The sequence below is a fragment of the Rana temporaria genome, chromosome 1 (genome assembly GCF_905171775.1).
Source record: "Rana temporaria chromosome 1, aRanTem1.1, whole genome shotgun sequence".
Classification (NCBI taxonomy): Eukaryota; Metazoa; Chordata; class Amphibia; order Anura; family Ranidae; genus Rana; species Rana temporaria.
This window is the reverse complement of record NC_053489.1, coordinates 500323050-500342650: the sequence shown is the minus strand read 5'-3', so window position 1 is coordinate 500342650 and position 19601 is coordinate 500323050. Positions and strand designations below refer to the sequence as shown.

The following is a 19601-nucleotide window of genomic DNA, read 5'->3' as shown; positions in this document are numbered from 1 at the left end:
GCCTTAAAAACATTTTTTTTTTACTTCTTCTTGTATGAGAGCCATTATATTACCTCGAGGGACGAATATAAGAAAAGAGTTTATAAATTACCTTGGTGGAGCTTTTATATTAGGGAAACGCATTAGACATCTGTCTTTGGTCTGGCCCCCTACATTTTCTCCATGGTCTACTACCATAAAAAGCTTTCCACCCATTAGCTTGTACAATGGTTTAACAGCTTTGAGAGCTGATTCACTAAAGGTAGAATTGTTAGAAATGGTGCAATAAAAGTTGAGTCTAAGGAACCTGACATTTTTAAGCTTTAACATTTTTAGAAATTGCAGAAATAGCACCATTTTCAGCCTTTTATGATTTAAGGAGTGAATGCTGTGTATCATGAATAATTATTTTGGTGGCTTGAAGCTCAAGTGGGTATTGTAAGATTCATGTGAGATATTTGTTTTAGGATGTCTTTATCCATATATATTCTACAAAAGATAGCTTTGTTTGATATCATTAAAGTGAATGTCCAGGTAAATGGCTAAATGCAGGGTTGAAAAAAAACACATTTACTGTTTTACCTGCAAAATAATTTGTAATTCTGTACAGCTAATCATGTGAATTATGCCTCTGTGGCACACTGCACAGGCAGTTTTTTGTCTGCTATCTTCAACTTTGTGTTTTTTTATGTCATCTCTCTGTGTTCATCCTTATCATTAGAAAGTGAATCCTCATAATCGCTTCTGGATAACAAGCACAGAGCTGATCCAGGAAGAACTAGAGCTGACCCAGGAAGCAGTCATTTAATGAGTAGCATAGTGATTATCCTGAATACTAGAGGTGCTTATCGCAAATGGAAATGAGCTCAGGCATTCTCCAAACTCATCTCTAACCCAGACTCTGAATTTCCACTTTTTTGTATTACAAAGAGCTGCAGGTCGGGTTATGGACCCAGTCCGCAGCTCATTGGAGTTCAAAACAGTGGGAGTTCGGTGTTTGGTTTAGAGATAAGTTCAGAAGATGCCAAATCTTATCTATAGTCGCAAGAAAGGCTGGGCAAAATTACATCTTTTTGTTGGTAAAATAGTAAACATTTTACATGATGTATTTTTGAACTGTATATTTAGCTGTTTGCAAGAAGTACCACTTTAATATGTAAAATACAGTTAATTCCTTTTTTTTAAATGGTTGCAAACTCTTACATATACCCAGTGAAGTGTCTGGCCTAAGGTGATAAACAGAGATGAAACAAATCCAATTCAAATAAAACCAAAGAATTTCCAAGCTCAACTTACCAACCAGCCTGCGACCAACTGAATGAACCTGTCTAACAGTATGCGTTAAACTGGGGTATAGTTGCACACATTTGCAAATGCATGCATAAGCTGCAGGCCCCACCAAGGCACCCTGTATCCTGCAGACCCCAATTCTAAATTTGGAGAGTCTCCACAGTGGAAACACATGTATTCTGATGGCTAGATGTAGGGTAGATGATTGGAGAGAGCACAACCACTGTTCCTCAGGGCCTCAGAGACTGTCGGCTCTATGATTGATTGCCACATCCAAGTGGTCTTCACAAGCTTTTTATTCATCACATGTTTGTGAGTAGTATTTTACTGAATTGTTTTTATTAATAAATTATCTTGGGATAATGCACAAGTCTGGCAATACAGATCTCTTCAGCATTACATGGTGTCAGCTGTGAGAGCTGTTTGGATATGTTCCCTTTAAATAGCTGTTTACTTCTGTCATCATTTTGTGCAGAAAGAAGCAAGTTTCTCTAGAGCAGTGGTTCTCAACAGGCCATGTTTTGGGAATTTCTCTTAAAATAGCTGTCCAAAATACCAAGCCATTGACTCTGATTTAAAAAACCTGTGCAAGATAAAGAAAAACCTGCAAACATGGCCTATTGGAGGTACTTGAGGACAGGGTTGAGAACCACTGCTCTAGAGGACACTAGAGGTGTGCCCTGGGACTGTGATGTCATAGGGCCGGGGTCACCGGGTGACATCGCCCCATGCCTATATAAATGGTTGTGCACCGCTCACACGGCATTACATCGGGAGAGCTCGTCGAGTCAACATCGGGACAGGAGAAAGAGGGAAGAAGACGGCGGAGAAGACCGGGCCCCCACCCCCCGCTAGTAAAAGAGCTTCAAGAAGATAGTGGAGGGGCCCGGCAGTAAGCACCGGAGAGAGCGGAGAAGAGAGCGGAGAGTTGGAAGAGACCCCCGGAGTTGGAAGAAGACCCCCGGAGTTGGAAGAAGACCCCCGGAGTTGGAAGAAGACCCCCGAAGTCAGGAGACCCCGGAGCTGCCTAATAAATTACTTTAAAAACCTGTGTAGTGTATATTTTTTTTCTTGACACTTTTCCCCCAGGTGAATAGGTAGGGGTACGATGTACCCCATACGCATTCACATAGGGTGGGGGCCGGTATCTGGGGGCCCCCTTGTTAAAGAGGGCTCCCAGATTCCGATAAGCCCCCCGCCTGCAGACCCCGACAACCCACGGCCAGGGTTGTCGGGAAGAGGCCCTGTCCTCATCAACATGGGGACAGGGTGCTTTGGGGTGGGGGGGGGCATAGGGAAACATTGATTTTCACACGTTCTGCGACATGAGCTCCCAATGTCGGAGTGTTTGTCGGACCAGTGTAAACCCGGCCTCAGCCAGAAAGTAGCAGAGTAATCATACTGACTAGCAGATGTGTGTGTATCACAAGAATGCCTGGCCAAAGTTAGAAATTCTTTCCACCTGTTCAATCAACTTTTCTTGAGCTGACAGCAGCACCCGCAGCTTCAGTTACGGCCAATTCACCATGACTTGGCCCAAATTCAAGCTGTGCATGGCAGCCCTTACTGCTAGGTTAATCGGCTATCGCCAAAACTGTCATTGTACCCATAAGGCCATTGGTCCATCAGGGTTAGGACCTTAGTTCTTTTAAAAAACAAATGGCTAGATTCAGCAAGATTGCCTTAACTTTAAGGCAGCGTAGCTTAGCGTGTTTAGGCTACGCCGCCGTAAGTTAGCAAGGCAAGTACTTGATTCTCAAAGTACTTGCCTGCTAAGTTACGGCGGCGTAGCCTAAAGCGGGCGGGCGTAAGGGCGCCTAATTCAAATTTGTCTGAGGGGGCGTGTTTTATGATAATGAGGCTTGACCCGACGTGATTGACGTTTTTTTTTAAATGCGCATGCGCCGGGCGCCTACATTTCCCAGTGTGCATTGCGGCTAAGTCCGCCGCACGGGCCTATTGATTTCGACGTGGACGTAAACGACGTAAATCCCTATTCACAGACGACTTACGCAAACTACGTAAAAATTTTGAAGCGGGAACGGCGGCCATACTTAACATTGACTACGCCTCCTAGGGGCAGCTTTATCTTTAGGCAGCCTATCTCTTATGGAAACTACGTAAAATTTACTGCGTCGGCCGGGCGTACGTTCGTGAATAGGTGTATCTACTGATTTACATATTCTACGCCGACCGCAATGGAAGCGCCACCTAGCGGCCAGCCTAAATATTGCAACCTAAGATAGGACGGCGCAAGCCATCGTATCTTAGATATGTTTAAGCGTATCTCTGTTTGAGAATACACTTAAACATAGGTCGGCGCAGATTCTGAGTTAGGTCGGCGTATCTACTGATACGCCGACCTAACTCTACCTGAATCTAGCTAAAAGACTGTAATGAATGATTCTGTTTATACCATCAAGCATAGCAGGATCTGTTGGCATTGTTCTCAAGCTTAAGGCAATTTTTAAGTGTACCTAAACCTAAAAACAAAAAAGTAATAGTTTGCAGCTTACCAGGCTTTAGATGTAGTGGTTGCATTACTCTTCACTTTGAAGGTTAAGCACATTTTTTTTAGCAAATACCGAAAATACCTGCTAATCTTGCCAGAAATGCAATGCTCTTCTCATTTGTATGAGCAGAAAATAAAGCACCAAAAAACATATTTTTATTGTGTAAGCTACTAATCTTCTCAGTCCAACATGTAATGGAGATGAACAAAGGCAAAAATTTGTGTCCAGCTTGTAACAACCATGGTTCCCTCTATAGATGCCATGGATTAGTAAAGCCTGGTACACACTAGACATTTTTTTCCATTTAACTAGTACTAGCATTTTTCAGCGCTGATCTATTGTGTTCTGATAGGGGGACTAAACCCCCCCCCCCCCCCCCATCACTATGCCATTTTATGACTTTTTTTTGGTCACAACTCTTCAACAGAAGCAGACGAACAGCCAAGTTTTGTTGGAGCGCCTGCTATGCACACGGGCCAAAAAAAAAAAAGTGCTTGAAAAAAAATAAAAGTAATGTAGTCAAGCTATCTAAAGAATTGCCTGCTACCCTCATGTGAGAGGGCTGTAGTCAAACCAGAGTACACGCCGTTCTGTATACAACCATGGCATGTGCAATCACAGGGATTTAGCTTACAGATCAGCCAATTGACAGTTGCCAGGAGAAGGCAGACTTCCCTTAGTTAACATGCCTAATGTTCATTTTATTACTACTGTGCACCTTTTAATAGAATTACTTTAGGAAAATAGGAAATACTTTAGAACTGTAAGGAAGGTTAAATCGCCTGTATGTTTTCTGTCTGATACAGGCCTTAAATGTCCTATTAAAAGATGGTATTTTGCTGAGTCAGCAACGTTACATCAGTTTAGTTTTAGCCATGTGCAAACCTTTTTACTCCAAAATACGCCCTCTAATATAGCAACTTCTATTTTGACCTAGCTGAAGAAAAAAAAAAAAAAAATTCTATTTTGCCAAACAAGGAAAGTAAAGAAAATAATGAATAGTATGGCCCAAGCATGCACACAGTTCATTGTATTTACGAATGTGCATTGCATACACATTTCTTTCATTCTCAGTGCCCTTTAACTGACATTTTTGCTGAGACTTGAAGCTCATCCAAGTGCTTTGCTTTTCCAAGGTATGCTAATTAAAAACTTGCTCAGCAGAATTTAATGTTGCAGTGTTATTTATACTGCTTTTTAAAATGGGTTGAGCAAACAGTGACCCTGATCGGCACTTACACTTTAAGGAAAATATTCTTTAAACAGCTGTTATGTGTTTAAATTTCATAATGATTCAGAAAGGAAACAGAGCTATATGCAACCTCTATATTTTGTTTTCCATTGGAGACAGACATTTGAATATAAGTGTGTGTGTATTTTTTCTTTTTCTTTTTTTTTTTATGCTGTTTGTGTGCTGACAGAGGATCTGTAAATCTTTCAGAGACCAGGCTGGCACCTTGCCCGGGTTTTTAAATTGGTATGGGAGAAGCAGTCACTCTGAAGAGTTAGCAGCCTAATAGAACTGGTGTCTGCAATACATTGAGGTAGACAGAGCAATCTATTGTCACTGGGTGCTTCGGTGGCATCTGCTTCTTGGCATTTTGCAAATTGAGGCGCTTCTTTCTAGAACAAACCGATGATTACCTGGGTATTATTGGACATGATCTTTTAGGAGTGCATGCTGAGTCTATCAAATGCTGCAGGACATATTGACAAGTGTTGCTTTTAATTTAGGCCTACGCAACTACTGAATATGTGAAGGCTAATATACAGAAGTGTGTGGGTTCAAAACTCAAATCCTAATTACTTATCTGTGTTATAAAATGTCACTAGAGAATAGTAAACAACTCCTTGTTTGTTCAGAAGTAAATGCTTATCCATGCCTTGTTTAAATCCATTAAATATATTTAATTTATACAACAAAAAATGGATAATTGATGTTCCATCCAAACGAACACAAAGAAAAAATAGGAATATTCCTGAAAACACGTTTCCAATACCTACAATGGTGGACTATAACGGCAGAAGGAAAATAATGAACTGTTTTCACATATTTATTTGTAAAGAAATTTGAAAAGTGTGGCATGGATTTGTATTTGTCTACCAGCTTTGTACATCTAGAGTGACATTTTGGGTCATTTGTCTTTGCAAGATAGCTCAAGATTGGATGGAGAGATTCTGTGAACAAAAATTTTCAAGTGTTGCCACAGATTCTCAATTGAATTTAGGCCTGGACTTTGACTGCACCATTCTAACACAGGAATATGCTTTAAACTAAACAATTCCATTGTAGCTCTGGCTGTATGTTTTGTGTCGTCGTCCTGCTGGAAGGTGAACCTCTGCCCCAGTCTCAAGTCTTTTGCAGACTCTAACAGATTTTCTTCTAAGATCGCCCTGTATTTGGCTCCATCCATCTTCCTATCAACTCTGACCATCTTCCCTGTCCCTGCTGAAGAAAAGCATGCCCACAACTTGATGCTGCCATCACCATGTTTCACTGTGGGGTGGTGTGTTTAGGTGAATGTGCAGTGTTAGCTTTCTGCCACACATAGCATTTTGCTTTTAGGCCAAAAAGTAAAATTTTGGTCTCATCTGACCAGAGCACCTTCCCCCCACATGGCTTTATCGCAAATTGCAAATGGGCATTCTGGAATCTTTCTTTTTAACAAAGGCTTTCTTCTTGCCACTTTCCGATAAAAGCCAGATTTGTGGAGCACACGACTAATAGTTGTCCTGTGGACAGATTCTCCCACCTGAGCTGTGGACCTCTGCAGCTCCTCCAGAGTTACCATGGGCCTCTTGGCTGCTTCTCTGATTAATACTCTCCTTGCCCAGCCTGTCAGTTTAGGTGGATGGTCTTGTCTTGCTAGGTTTGCAGTTGTGCCATACTTTCCATTTTCAGATGATGGCTTGAACAGTGCTCCGTGAGATGTTCAAAGCTTGGGATATTTTTGTTATAACCTAACTCTGCTTTAAACTTCTCCACAACTTTATCCCTGACCTGTTTAGTGTGTTCCTTGGCCTTCGTGATGCTCTTTGTTCACTAAGGTTCTCTAATATACCTCTGAGGGCTTCACAGAACAGTTGTATTTATACTGAGTTTAAATGACACACAGGTGTACTCCATTTACTAATTAGGTGATTTCTGATGGCAATTGGTTCCATTAGATTTTGTCTAGAGTAAAAGGGGCTAAATACAAATGCACGTCACACTTTTCAAATATTAAAAAAAATAAAAAAATAATGAAAATCATTTATAATTTTCCTTCCACTTTACAAATATATGTGTGTGTGTGTGTGTGTGTGTATATATATATATATATATATATATATATATATATATATATATATATATACATACAGCACGGGACAGTGTCTGTCCTACATTGTGACTCCCTTGCAGCGTATCATTTCATGTACATTACAGGTGTTTCCTTCCTGTGTTCTGTATCACTTTTGAAGCAGGTAATAAAATAATTTTACCTTTAGATTGTTTTTTGGCAACTGTTATTTGCAGCTCTCTGTTTAGAGAAATTTCCAGTTCAATAACAATTCTGTAGACCATTATAAATCAAAACTGCTATGAAATGTTTACTGTAAGAGTTGCCAAACATGCTACATGTAATGTGAGCTGGTGCAAACCCACAGGTTATGAAAAATGTCAAATACTCTAATGACTCTAATTTTAACTTTTTCAGAGAAGTTAACTTTTCAGATGACATAACACTACTCTAAGCACTTCTGAAGTTTTGGCTCTGATTTTCTTTTTTGTCTTACTTGATTATTCCTAGCAGCGTCCAAATAGGTTGCAGAATCGGAAAATGTATAGCTAGTGCTAAAACCATGCCACCACGGTAGCTTGTTCCTCCTTATTACCTGCCATGATACAGTAGAGCCAAATAGAATTTCCCCTTTCATTGCTGCAACTACCATAAAACAAAATTAGATTGTCAGATCAGTTTGATAAGACTGTTTACAATGCAGCTCCTGATTTACAATCTAGAAAATTCTGAACGTGTTTTAAGACTGCATTTGTTGTAGCATCATATAAAAAGCAATCATTTGGATTTTGCTTATGTTTTTAAATTCATTATATTTTTTTGTATTCCCTGCTGTATGTATGTGTTTTGCTTGGCAGTCGCTGCATCCCAGCTAAAGAACGCCATTAAAGACTTTTTCTGCCGATTGAGCAAGACAGCTGCAGGTATTGGCACAATACAGAAATCCATAATCAGGAAAGTAACTAAAGCATATTGCCGTTTTTTCACTAGAACAAAACACATCTGGCACAGGCCCTGTTAATTTGTTATCCGCACATCATGAATAATGCACCAGCTACAGCTGGCACCTCCTAAACCTATTTGCCAAGCCATGAAATAGAGCACATTTGATTTCTGAATACCTTTGTCTGTGTTCAGTTTCTAGCTTTTCCTGACTCATTGTCAGTCTCATCCACTGCTTCATTAGCTCCGTGTGTGCTTCAGGTTGATGTTTCATACTTTCAAGTAGCTTTTTATTTCCAGTAATACCTTTTATGCTATCTGAAAGCATTTTTGTTTATCCGACTTGCAGTAGCCAACAAAATTTACAGTTGCACATTCCCCAAATTTGCACAGTTTTACAGCCTTTCTAGCTTCTCAACGCTTGATTGCTGAAATAGAGTGTAATGTAAAAAAAAAGAATAAAATACATGGAAAGCATTTTAACAGGCAAAGTCTTGCATACCTCTTTTTTTTCCATTCAGCCAAAGGCCTGAAAAATGGGCACAATAAGAATGGCTCATCGTTATTTCTGCTTGTCTTCATTCTGATGTCTTATTTCAGGTTAACCGCATTTGAACAGCAAAAAAAAATTGAAGTTAAGAGAAGGAGCATAGTGTAAAAACAGTATTATTGCATGACAAGAAATCATAAGTATAATAATATTTAAAAGGTATACAGGTGGTCCCCTAGTTACAAACATCCGACTTACAAATGACTTCTACTTACAAACAGAAGGAGACAACAGAAAGTTAGAGGAAATCTACCCCTAGGAAGGGAAATTCACTCCTGTAAGAGTTATAATGGGAAAAGGGTACATCCACTGATGCTTTATCACCAAGACTTGTTTCCACAACAACCCAACATTTCTAAATCCAATTCACATTGGGACAGAAAGTGAAGTGAAATCTTCTTATCAGGGGCACAGGCAGCAAAACAATTGTTACAGGGGTGTTAACCTTTCCCTATGCTATTCAAAAAGTTAAAAAAAAAATTTGGGCTGCAGCTACACTTAAACAAAGAGTACTTGTTCCGACTTACAAACAGATTTAACTTAAATGGGTTGTAAAGGTAAAAACGTTTTCCCTAAATAGCTTCCTTTACCTTAATGCAGTCCTCCTTCACTTACCTCATCCTTCAATTTTTCTTTTAAATGTCCTTATTTCTTCTGAGAAATCCTCACTTCCTGTTCTTCTGTCTGTAACTACACACCGTAATGCGAGGCTTTCTCCCTTGTGTGGAGAAAGCCTCTTGAGGGGAGAGGGGGTGAGCAGGAGTGTCAGGACGCCCACTAACATACAGCTCCTTTCTCTATCTGCAAAGTAGATAGTGTCCTGACACTCCTGCTCGCCCCATCAGGAGGCTTTCTCCACACCAGGGAGAAAGCCTCGCATTACGGTGTGTAGTTACAGACAGAAGAACAGGAAGTGAGGATTTCTCAGAAGAATTAAGGACAAAATCGAAGGATGAGGTAAGTGAAGGAGGACTGCACTAAGGTAAAGGAAGCTATTTAGGGAATTTTTTTTTTACCTTTACAACCCCTTTAAGAACAAACCTACAGACCCTATCTTGTTTGTAACCCAGGGACCGCCTGTATATTTATTAATATCGGCATTGTGAATGGAATTTTATCTTTACACAGGTCAGGTTTAAGGCACAATTTACCAGCCTTAACACAACGCACTAAAATGTTAATGCTTTAACCACTTGACAACTGGGCACTTAAACACCCTTAATAACCAGACCAATTTTCAGCTTTTGGTGCTCTCACGTTTTGAATGACAATAACTCAGTCATACAACACTGTAACCAAATGAAATTTTTGTCCTTTTTTTCCCACAAATAGAGCTTTCTTTTGGTGGTATTTGATCACCTCTGCGTTTTTTTTTTTTCCCGCTATTAATGAAAAAAGAACGAAAATTTTGTAAAAAAATGAATTTTTCTTCATTTCTATCATATCATTTTGTAAAAAAGTAATTTTCCTCATACATTTGGCCTAAAATGCATACTGCTACATATTTTTGGTAAAAAAAAAAAAAAAAAATTTGGATATTATTTAGTCTGGGTGAAAGTTATAGGGTCTACAAGCTTTGGTACCAATTTCTGAAAATTGAACAATTTGATCACACCTGAAGTACTGACAGCTTCTCTCATTTCTTGAGACCCTAACAAGCCAATAAAGTACAAATACCCCCCAAATGACTCCTTTTTGGAAAGTAGACATTCCAAGGTAGTTAGTAAGAGTCATAGTTAGTTTTTTGAAGTTGCCATTTTTTCCCACAATTCTTTGCAAAATTAAGATTTTTTTTTTTTTTTTTTTTTTTCATACCAATATTGTCATTATAACAGGTTATTTCTCTCACATGGCATGTATATTCCACAAATGACACCCCAAAATATATTCTGCTGCTCCTCCTGAGTATGGCGATACCACATGTGTGAGACTTTTACACAGCGTGGCCACATACAGAGGCCCAACACCGAAGTAGCAACTTCAAGCATTCTAGGAGCATAAATTACACATCTAATCTCTCAACCACCTATTACACTTTTGAAGGCCCTGGAGCACCAGGACAATGGAAACGCCCACAAAGTGACCCCATTTTGGAAAGCTAACACCCCAACGTATAATCTATGAGGCATAATGAGTCTTTTGAACAGTTCATTTTTTTGCAGATGTTTTTGGAAAATGTGGAAAAAAAATGAAAACGCATTTTTTTTACACAAAGTTGTCCATTTATAGGATATTTCCAACACATAGCATGTACATAGCAAAAATTACACCCCAAAATATATTCTGCTGCTCCTCCTGAGTATGGCGATACCACATGTGTGAGACTTTTACACAGCGTGGCCACATACAGAGGCCCAACACCGAAGTAGCAACTTGAAGCATTCTAGGAGCATAAATTACACATCTAATCTCTCAACCACCTATTACACTTTTGAAGGCCCTGGAGCACCAGGACAATGGAAACGCCCACAAAGTGACCCCATTTTGGAAAGCTAACACCCCAACGTATAATCTATGAGGCATAATGAGTCTTTTGAACAGTTCATTTTTTTGCAGATGTTTTTGGAAAATGTGGAAAAAAAATGAAAACGCATTTTTTTTACACAAAGTTGTCCATTTATAGGATATTTCCAACACATAGCATGTACATAGCAAAAATTACACCCCAAAATGTATTCTGCTGCTCCTCCTGAGTATGGCGATACCACATGTGTGAGACTTTTACACAGCGTGGCCACATACAGAGGCCCAACACCGAAGTAGCAACTTCAAGCATTCTAGGAGCATAAATTACACATCTAATCTCTCAACCACCTATTACACTTTTGAAGGCCCTGGAGCACCAGGACAATGGAAACGCCCACAAAGTGACCCCATTTTGGAAAGCTAACACCCCAACGTATAATCTATGAGGCATAATGAGTCTTTTGAACAGTTCATTTTTTTGCAGATGTTTTTGGAAAATGTGGAAAAAAAATGAAAACGCATTTTTTTTACACAAAGTTGTCCATTTATAGGATATTTCCAACACATAGCATGTACATAGCAAAAATTACACCCCAAAATATATTCTGCTGCTCCTCCTGAGTATGGCGATACCACATGTGTGAGACTTTTACACAGCCTGGCCACATAGAGACCCAACATCCAAGAAGCACCATCAGGTGTTGTAGGGACACAAATTACACATCCAATTTCCTTACAATCTATCACATTTTTGAAGGCCCTTCATATTTCTAACACAGCATGTACATACCAAGAATTACACCCTAAAATACATTCTGCTGAGTAATGGGTACAAAAAAAAAGGATTACCTGTGTTTTTAGTAGTGCAATTGTCCACAGGAGGAGAGCCCTGATCCAGGCAGCAGGCAGGGACGTGGTCAGCGACAATGAATGGAATTGTCCAGGCAGCAATATTGTTCATAGTCGGTACATAGCCAGCAGTGCCAAAATATTGGTCCTGGTAGTAAGGCCAGGAAAGAATGGGGACAGGGGTAGAGGCTTCTCCCACCCAAATCTCTTTGAAGCCTCCGGGCAACCAGACCCTAATCTGGGAATGAGAAAACTAAAAAATTAGTTTTTTCATCCAGAAAAACAATTCTGGAGCCCCTCACATGTGTGAGACTCCTGTGTTCCCACTAGCATAGCAGGGTAAAAGATCAATCCAAGGGGCAGGCAAAAAACGTGGTCAAACAGTCCAGGGTCAATTCCAGAGCAGGCAGATGTAGGTACAGTTTAGGGTTAGGCAAAAGAGTGGTCGTATAACAAGCCAGGGTCAGTTCCAGAGAAAGCAGAGGTATTTTTAGCATTAGGCAAAATCGTGGTCGTATAAAACAGTCCAGGGTCGGTAACGGAGAAGGCAGAGGTAGGTACAGTGCAGTGGCATAAGGGGTGTGGAGGAAAATGACAGGGAATTTGAATTTTGTTTACCTAATAATTTTCAATAGTGTGGTAACGGCGGAAACATGCACCTAAACAGAGGCCTGGTTGGGAGGGACAATCGGGACAATAAACTGTTGTGTCTCTTCTGACTCCTCCTCTGGCGCACACCCGACATTTCTTCTGACGGGCTGCACCTGTTCGACGGGGGGGGATTTTGTCAGGAAAGTGCCGTTCGTGAAGTCTGCTCACGCAATCAGTGCGAAGAATGTCTGGTGGCATTTCAGGGAACAAAAGGGCGGTGATAACGTCTTCTTGGTAGAGTAGATATGGAACGGGATTCTGTGTTGCTTTTTTGTAGATAACATAAGAGTTATAGAAGGCCAAACTGAAAAAGTAAATGGACACTTTTTTATACCAGTGACGGGATTTTCGGGAGGGAAGATAGGGTTCAATCATCTGGTCATTGAAGTCTACGCCACCCATAAATAAATTGTAGTCGTAGACACAAGATGGTTTCTGCACTGGGCCGCTTCTTTTGGGGACTTCCACGTAGGTGTCATTGTGGATGGTGGTGAGCATGTGGACATCTCGTCTGTCCCTCCACTTGACAGCCAATAGCTCCTGGTTCCGTAAAGACGTCGTCTCTCCTCGTCTCAGCTTCTGATTCACCAATTTTTGGGGGAAGCCCTTTCTGTTTATTCTCACTGTGCCACATGCTGGGGTGTCTCTCCGGTAAAGATTTCTAAACAGGGGCAAGCTAGTATAAAAATTGTCCACGTAAAGGTGGTATCCTTTTCCAAGTAGTGGATAGATGAGCTCCCAGACGACTTTTCCACTTGTTCCGATGTATTCGGGGCATTCGGGGGGATGTAGTTGGGAGTCCTTCCCTTCGTAAACAATGAAGGAGTAGATGTACCCCGTGTCTCGGTCACACAGTTTGTACATCTTCACCCCATATCGGGCCCTTTTGCTTGGGATGAATTGTTTAAAGCCCAGCCTGCCGTGGAATTTTACAAGGGACTCATCTATTGATATATTTTGTTGAGGGGTATATAACTGGGGGAATTTTTCAGAAAAAAAATTTAGAAGTGGCCGAATTTTAAATAATTTGTCAAAAGCAGGGTCATTTCGGGGAGGGCACTGGGTGTTGTCATTATAGTGGAGGAACCGTAGAATCATGAAGTATCGGGATCTGGGCATACGGGATGAGAAGACGGGCATGTGGTGGATGGCTTTGGTAGACCAATAGGCGTACCCTTTGTTTTTTTTTGAGAGACCCATATTGAAGGTCAGGCCTAAGAATATTTTAAACTCCTCTACGGTCAGGTCTCTCCAATGAAAGGGGCGGGCATAGCTGGAATCGGGGTTGCTTAGAATAAATTGCTGAGCGTAGAGATTGCACTGGGCCACAATAGATGACAATAATTCGTCTGTAAAAACTAAATGAAAAAAATCAATCGTGTCAAAATTATCGGTGTTCACCTGTACACCTGGTTGGGCGGTGAAAGGGGGGATACTTGATGCTCCAGAATTCGAAGGCAGCCACAGGGGGTTTTGAAGGCCATAGGGAAGGCTGGCATGGCCCCTATCCCTTTGGGGCAGAGAGGACACCCTACTGGTGCCTGACCTTTGTTGCACTGCTTGCGGGGTGGACGGCACTGCTTGCGGGGTGGACGGCACTGCTTGCGGGGTGGACGGCACTGCTTGCGGGGTGGACGGCACTGCTTGCGAGGTGGACGGCACTGCTCGCGAGGTGGACGGCACTGCTTGCGAGGTGGACGGCACTGCACTAGTAGTAGGCTGCTCCACGCCAGAACGCCTTCTTTTAACGGGCACAGGTTCCTCCTCTGAATCAGTATCAGACCCGCTTCCTGTTACGGGCTCATAGGCCGAATCGGAATCGGACAGAGACTCCTCACAGCTGTCATCAGACGCCCATAGTTTCTGGAAGGCCTGCTCGGTGGTAAAAAAAAAATTTGCCATACTGGTGGCTAGTGAGGCTGGACTGCAGAACACTGGTGGGCACTAGTGGCACTGCAGTGGCGCAGGTGTAACTGATGGGCAAATGTGGCACTGGTGTGGCTCTGGTTGCACTGCTGTGGCTCTGGGGTCACTGATTAGCAGGCGGCACTGGTGGGCACAGGCGTCACTGCAGTGGTGCAGGTGGAACTGGTGTGGCACTGGTGGGGCACAGATGGCACTGGTGGGGCACAGATGGCACTGGTGGGGCGCAGATGGCACTGGTGGGGCGCAGATGAGCACTGGTGGGGTGCAGATGAGCACTGGTGGGGCGCAGATGAGCACTGGTGGGGTGCAGATGAGCACTGGTGGGGTGCAGATGAGCACTGGTGGGCACAGGTGGCACTGATGGGCACAGGTGGCACTGATGGGCACAGGCGGCACTGATGTGGCTCAGATGACACTGGTGTGGCACTGGTGTGGCTCAGATGACACTGGTGCGGCACTGGTTTGGTACAGGCGGCACTGGTTTGGTACAGGCGGCACTGGTGTGGCACAGGTGGCACTGATGGGCACAGGCGGCACTGATGGGCACAGGTGGCACTGATGGGAACAGGCGGCACTGATGTGGCAAAGATGACACTGGTGTGGCACTGGTGTGGCTCAGATGACACTGGTGCGGCACTGGTTTGGTACAGGCGGCACTGGTTTGGTACAGGCGGCACTGGTGTGGCACAGGTGGCACTGATGGGCACAGGCGGCACTGATGGGCACAGGTGGCACTGATGGGCACAGGCGGCACTGATGTGGTTCAGATGACACTGGTGTGGCTCAGATGACACTGGTGCGGCACTGGTTTGGTACAGGCGGCACTGGTGTGGCACAGGCGGCACTGGTGTGGCACAGGCGGCACTGGTGTGGCACAGGCGGCACTGGTGTGGCACAGGCGGCACTGGTGTGGCACAGGCGGCACTCGTGGGCACAGGCGGCACTCGTGGGCACAGGCGGCACTTGTGGGCACTTATGGGCACAGGTGGCACTTATGGGCACAGGTGGCACTTATGGGCACAGGTGGCAGTGTTGTGGCACTGATGTGGCAGTGTTTTTACTTTTACTTTTTACTTTTGTGGCACTGGTGTTCACTGGTGTAGGACAGGTGGCACTGTTGGGGCACTTGTGGGGCACAGGTGGCACAGATGGCACTAGTGGGGCACAGATGGCACTAGTGGGGCACAGATGGCACTGCCTGGGGCACAGATGGCACTTCCTGGGGGACAGATGGCACTTCCTAGGGGACAGATGGCACTGCTGGGGTAAAGATGGGGCACTGCTGGGCACTGCTGGGGATTGCTGGGCACTGCTGGCACTTACTATTGATTTGAAAAATCTCTCTCCTCTCCTCTCACGCTGCAACGGTGTGAGGAGAGGAGAGAGATGACCTGCATCTGACCCAGCCGCAGGGTTTGTTTACAAATGTGATCGCGCCGTCATTGGACGGCGCGATCACGTGGTAAGGAGCCGCGTCCATTGGCTCCTTACCGCGAGTGCTGTTGCTGCGGGTCCCGTAGACCCGGCGAGCACCGGCGATCGCGTGTGCGCGCCCGCTCGGGCGCGCACAACGCAGTCTCTGGGAGGACGTACATTGACGCCCTCCTAGAGTACAGTAACCGCTCTGTAGCCGTATTTTGGCTATAGGGCGGTTACCAACTGGTTAAACACAATGCACCAAAATTCCCTGTTAATAATGGATTCAAATGCAAACCATCACTAGCCCTAGAAATGTTTTTAATTTTGAGAATGCATGATTTCCATGGGATGGAATATAGCTGAGGACTAAAGTAGGACCACACAAATAAAATGTAAATTACAGAAAAAGTAGGACTTCTACTGTAATTGTTTTCTTTAAGTCCTGTAGAGATGTAACAAGCATAGTTGAGGCAAAGTATTCACCCTAATCAATATGCTCACGGAGCGTTTTTTTTTATCGAGGACAGATTGATTTAATCTGAACTGTTTCCCTAGTTTTTCTCTGTAAAGCCAATATCACCATGTTCTCTGCATCCAGGCACAATTTATTTCTGAGTAGAAGGCTTAGATATATTCATAACACATGGAAGTATGTAATTAAACTTTAAATGAGATTCATTTTCGGTTAGATTGTGTCTGATATATTTTGACTCCTGTGCACTTCAGGACATTTACCAAAGTACACTATAAAATGCTGTCACCAGTAATATATACTTAGGCTTCTTTTATAGATTTATAAATTAAGGTTATCCCTGTTTCGGTTTTATAAAGCAATTCACAGTATTCATTATTTTGTGAGTCATTTGGGCAAAATGGACTTGGCATTTGATTAAACTTGTGTCTGCTTGCTGCCACCGAGCCATTTAAATGGTTTGTTATAGAATGAATTGCTTTTATTGCTACACTATTTCGGCTCTGCTAAGTGGGATTATGATCATCAAGTGACCTCCAAATGAATCAGCAAACTTTATCCTCATGAGTCATCGCATGCCGAGGGTAAAATACTGGGGATCAAGAGGTATTAGGGAAGATTTACACTACAGCTGCATGCACACATCTATGTTATATAGTTTCCATATCCTAATTATATTATTAGCACTTCAGATTGTGTGAAAGTGTGATTAGCAAAGTGCTTGTTCACTTGAGAGGTGCTTTTGGGAGGAGTGGGCGACTGCAACTGCAATGCTTCCATAATATGCCTGCATACAGCATAGACAGCCCTTCTGTGACTGGCTCTGATTTATAAAGATGCAGCCAATTCACCAGGAGCTAATGAGGCAAGCAGGGCCTTATTCCTCAGTCACTAGTTATAAGTAAACTAATAGGTTGAATATTGGTTCCTCCAGCAAAATGTCTGCTTCCATTGTGTGTAATTGTCAGGGATTGGAGAACGACTCTAGGCTAACTTAAAATATATGTACTTTTAAGAATGAAGAGCTGTTAAAATCACTGAATTCACCCAATTAACTGCTTGCCGCCGGCACACTGTTAAATGACGGCGGAGCGGTTTAGCTCTCGTTCTGGGACGGAGTTCCAGAACGGCCACTCTCGCACGTGGCCGCGCCGTGTTGCTAGGATGCGGCGCGACCCCGATCTTTGTAAAGACCAGTGTCCACGGCTCTTTAACCATGTGATTGGCTGTGACCAATTACAGCCAGTTTACATGTAAACATGGAGATGCCGGTAATCGGCTCTCCTCGCCTCACACTGACAGAGTGTGTGGCGAGGAGAGCCGATCAGCGGCATCTCCTCACAGGGGGACATATTTGTAATGTAATCAGGGCACTGATAATCAGTGCCCTGATTACAGTATATGAATTAAGTGTCACCAATCGGTGCCCACCATTGCCCAACAGTGTCCATTAGCAATGCCAGTCAGTGCTGGCTATCAGTGACGCCTATCAGTGCTGCCAATCAATGCCCATCAGTGCCACCGATCAGTACCGCCTAGCCATTCCACCTAGTACCTTCTATTCGTGCCCACCAGTGCCGCCTAACAGTGCCCATCAGTGCTCATCAATGCCACATATCAGTGCCACCTATCGGTGCCCATAAGTGCAGCATATTAGTGCCGCCTCATCAGTGCCCATAAATGCCACCTCATCAATGCCCACCAGCTCAGCCTATCAGTGCCCATCAGTGTCGCCTCATCAGCGCAAATCAGTGAAGGCGAAAAATTACTTGGTTATAAAATTTACTGACAGAAATTAAGTAAAAAAAACCATATTTTTTTCAAAAAGTTTGGTTTTGTTTTTTTAAACCCAGCAGTGATTAAATAACACCAAAATAAAGCTCCTATTTGTGTGAAGAATATGATAACAAATTTGTTTGGGTACAGTGTTACATAACTGCGCAATTGTCATTCAAAGTGCGACAGCGCTGAAAGCTGAAAAATGGCTTGGGCAGGAAGGGGGTGTAAGTGCCTGGTAGGCAAGTGGTGAAAGACCAACCTCAGCAAACATTTATTTTATTAATTTTGGATAGATTAGGGGCACATTCACACCAATAATATGCATTATATGCCTTGCTGCACTGCAGTGCCATTTATTGTGAATGGCACCCAATGCACCTGAATTGCAGTGCACCGCAATGTGCAGTAACAGACAGCCGTGCATTATGGTGTGTTGCACTGCAGCTACAGGGAATTATTTTGGCTGTTGCAGGCCATTTAAATTATCGCAAGTGGACCCTGACAGCCAGTAGGAAGTGTCCACAGGCAATGATGTGGACACCCAAAGAAGCACCTCCTATATATGAAGGAAATTAAAGATTCGGAACTGGATTGTCACGTGACCATGGATTTACTGTAGGTGAGAAAAATAGGGATTTGGTTTTTCATTTTTTTATGCCAGCAGATAGATAAGTGGGTTAGTTTTAAACAGTGCATAATATTATCATTTTGAGAACATTTGTTGCTTAGTGAACCTTATTAAACTGTTTTACAGGTTTACTCAAATTGGTTTACTTATCTGAATTGTTTGCCTTTTTGTTTCTAACAGAAGTGAATTAAAAGATGAAAAACTACAAAAACAAGAGTTACTTTTACAGTTAGAAGCCAGCCATGAGAAAATGTCGGAGGTAATAAATCCAGTCACATATCATGTTCCTGTGTTCCAAGGTTCACTTATTAATCAGGACTCTTGCCTGATGTGGTAATCTTGTCATTAATATCAGTTCAGACAAGTTGGTTACAGTATTCTATATTATATGGGAAACTGTGCCAGTGTTATTTTTGTCATTCTAAACTGTCGCGTATCATTTCTTCAGAATATCAGCTGTAATATATATAATATCTGAACAAACCCAGTCCTCCAGGGTGTTACAAGATTTCTGTTGATACAAACTGTAATAATTTGAAGCTCCATCCACCTAATACTAAAGAATTAAACATTTGGTATAAGGAGCGTGGCTGGATGTAAGAGGAAGAAGACGTGCTGGTGACAGCTCTGGTCCCATTACAGCTTAATCCTGTCTTATCCTGCATGCAGGGGCTTCATCCTGTTCAACAAACCCCTTCAGCAAGGTCAGGGATCTCCCCCCGTCCTTCCTATGCCGTCCAATGGCAGATCCAGCAGAAAACAGCCGCCTCCTAAGCAGTGGGGCTCCCTGGCCAGGACACATCTTGACACAAGATCCAGGAGTTGAGCCTGGACAGATATTTGGCTGCTGCTAGAC

General features: G+C 42.8%; 1 protein-coding gene across 2 annotated transcripts in view; it reads left to right on the top strand.

The window, feature by feature from the left end:
- Nucleotides 1-19601, top strand: part of SCLT1 (sodium channel and clathrin linker 1) — a 274496-nt gene that overhangs the window by 235689 nt on the left and 19206 nt on the right. For both annotated transcript variants that reach the window (XM_040330836.1, XM_040330841.1), the window contains exon 20: nucleotides 18926-19004. In XM_040330836.1, coding sequence (XP_040186770.1) covers nucleotides 18926-19004 — 79 coding nt within the window. The remainder of the gene's footprint in view (nucleotides 1-18925; nucleotides 19005-19601) is intronic.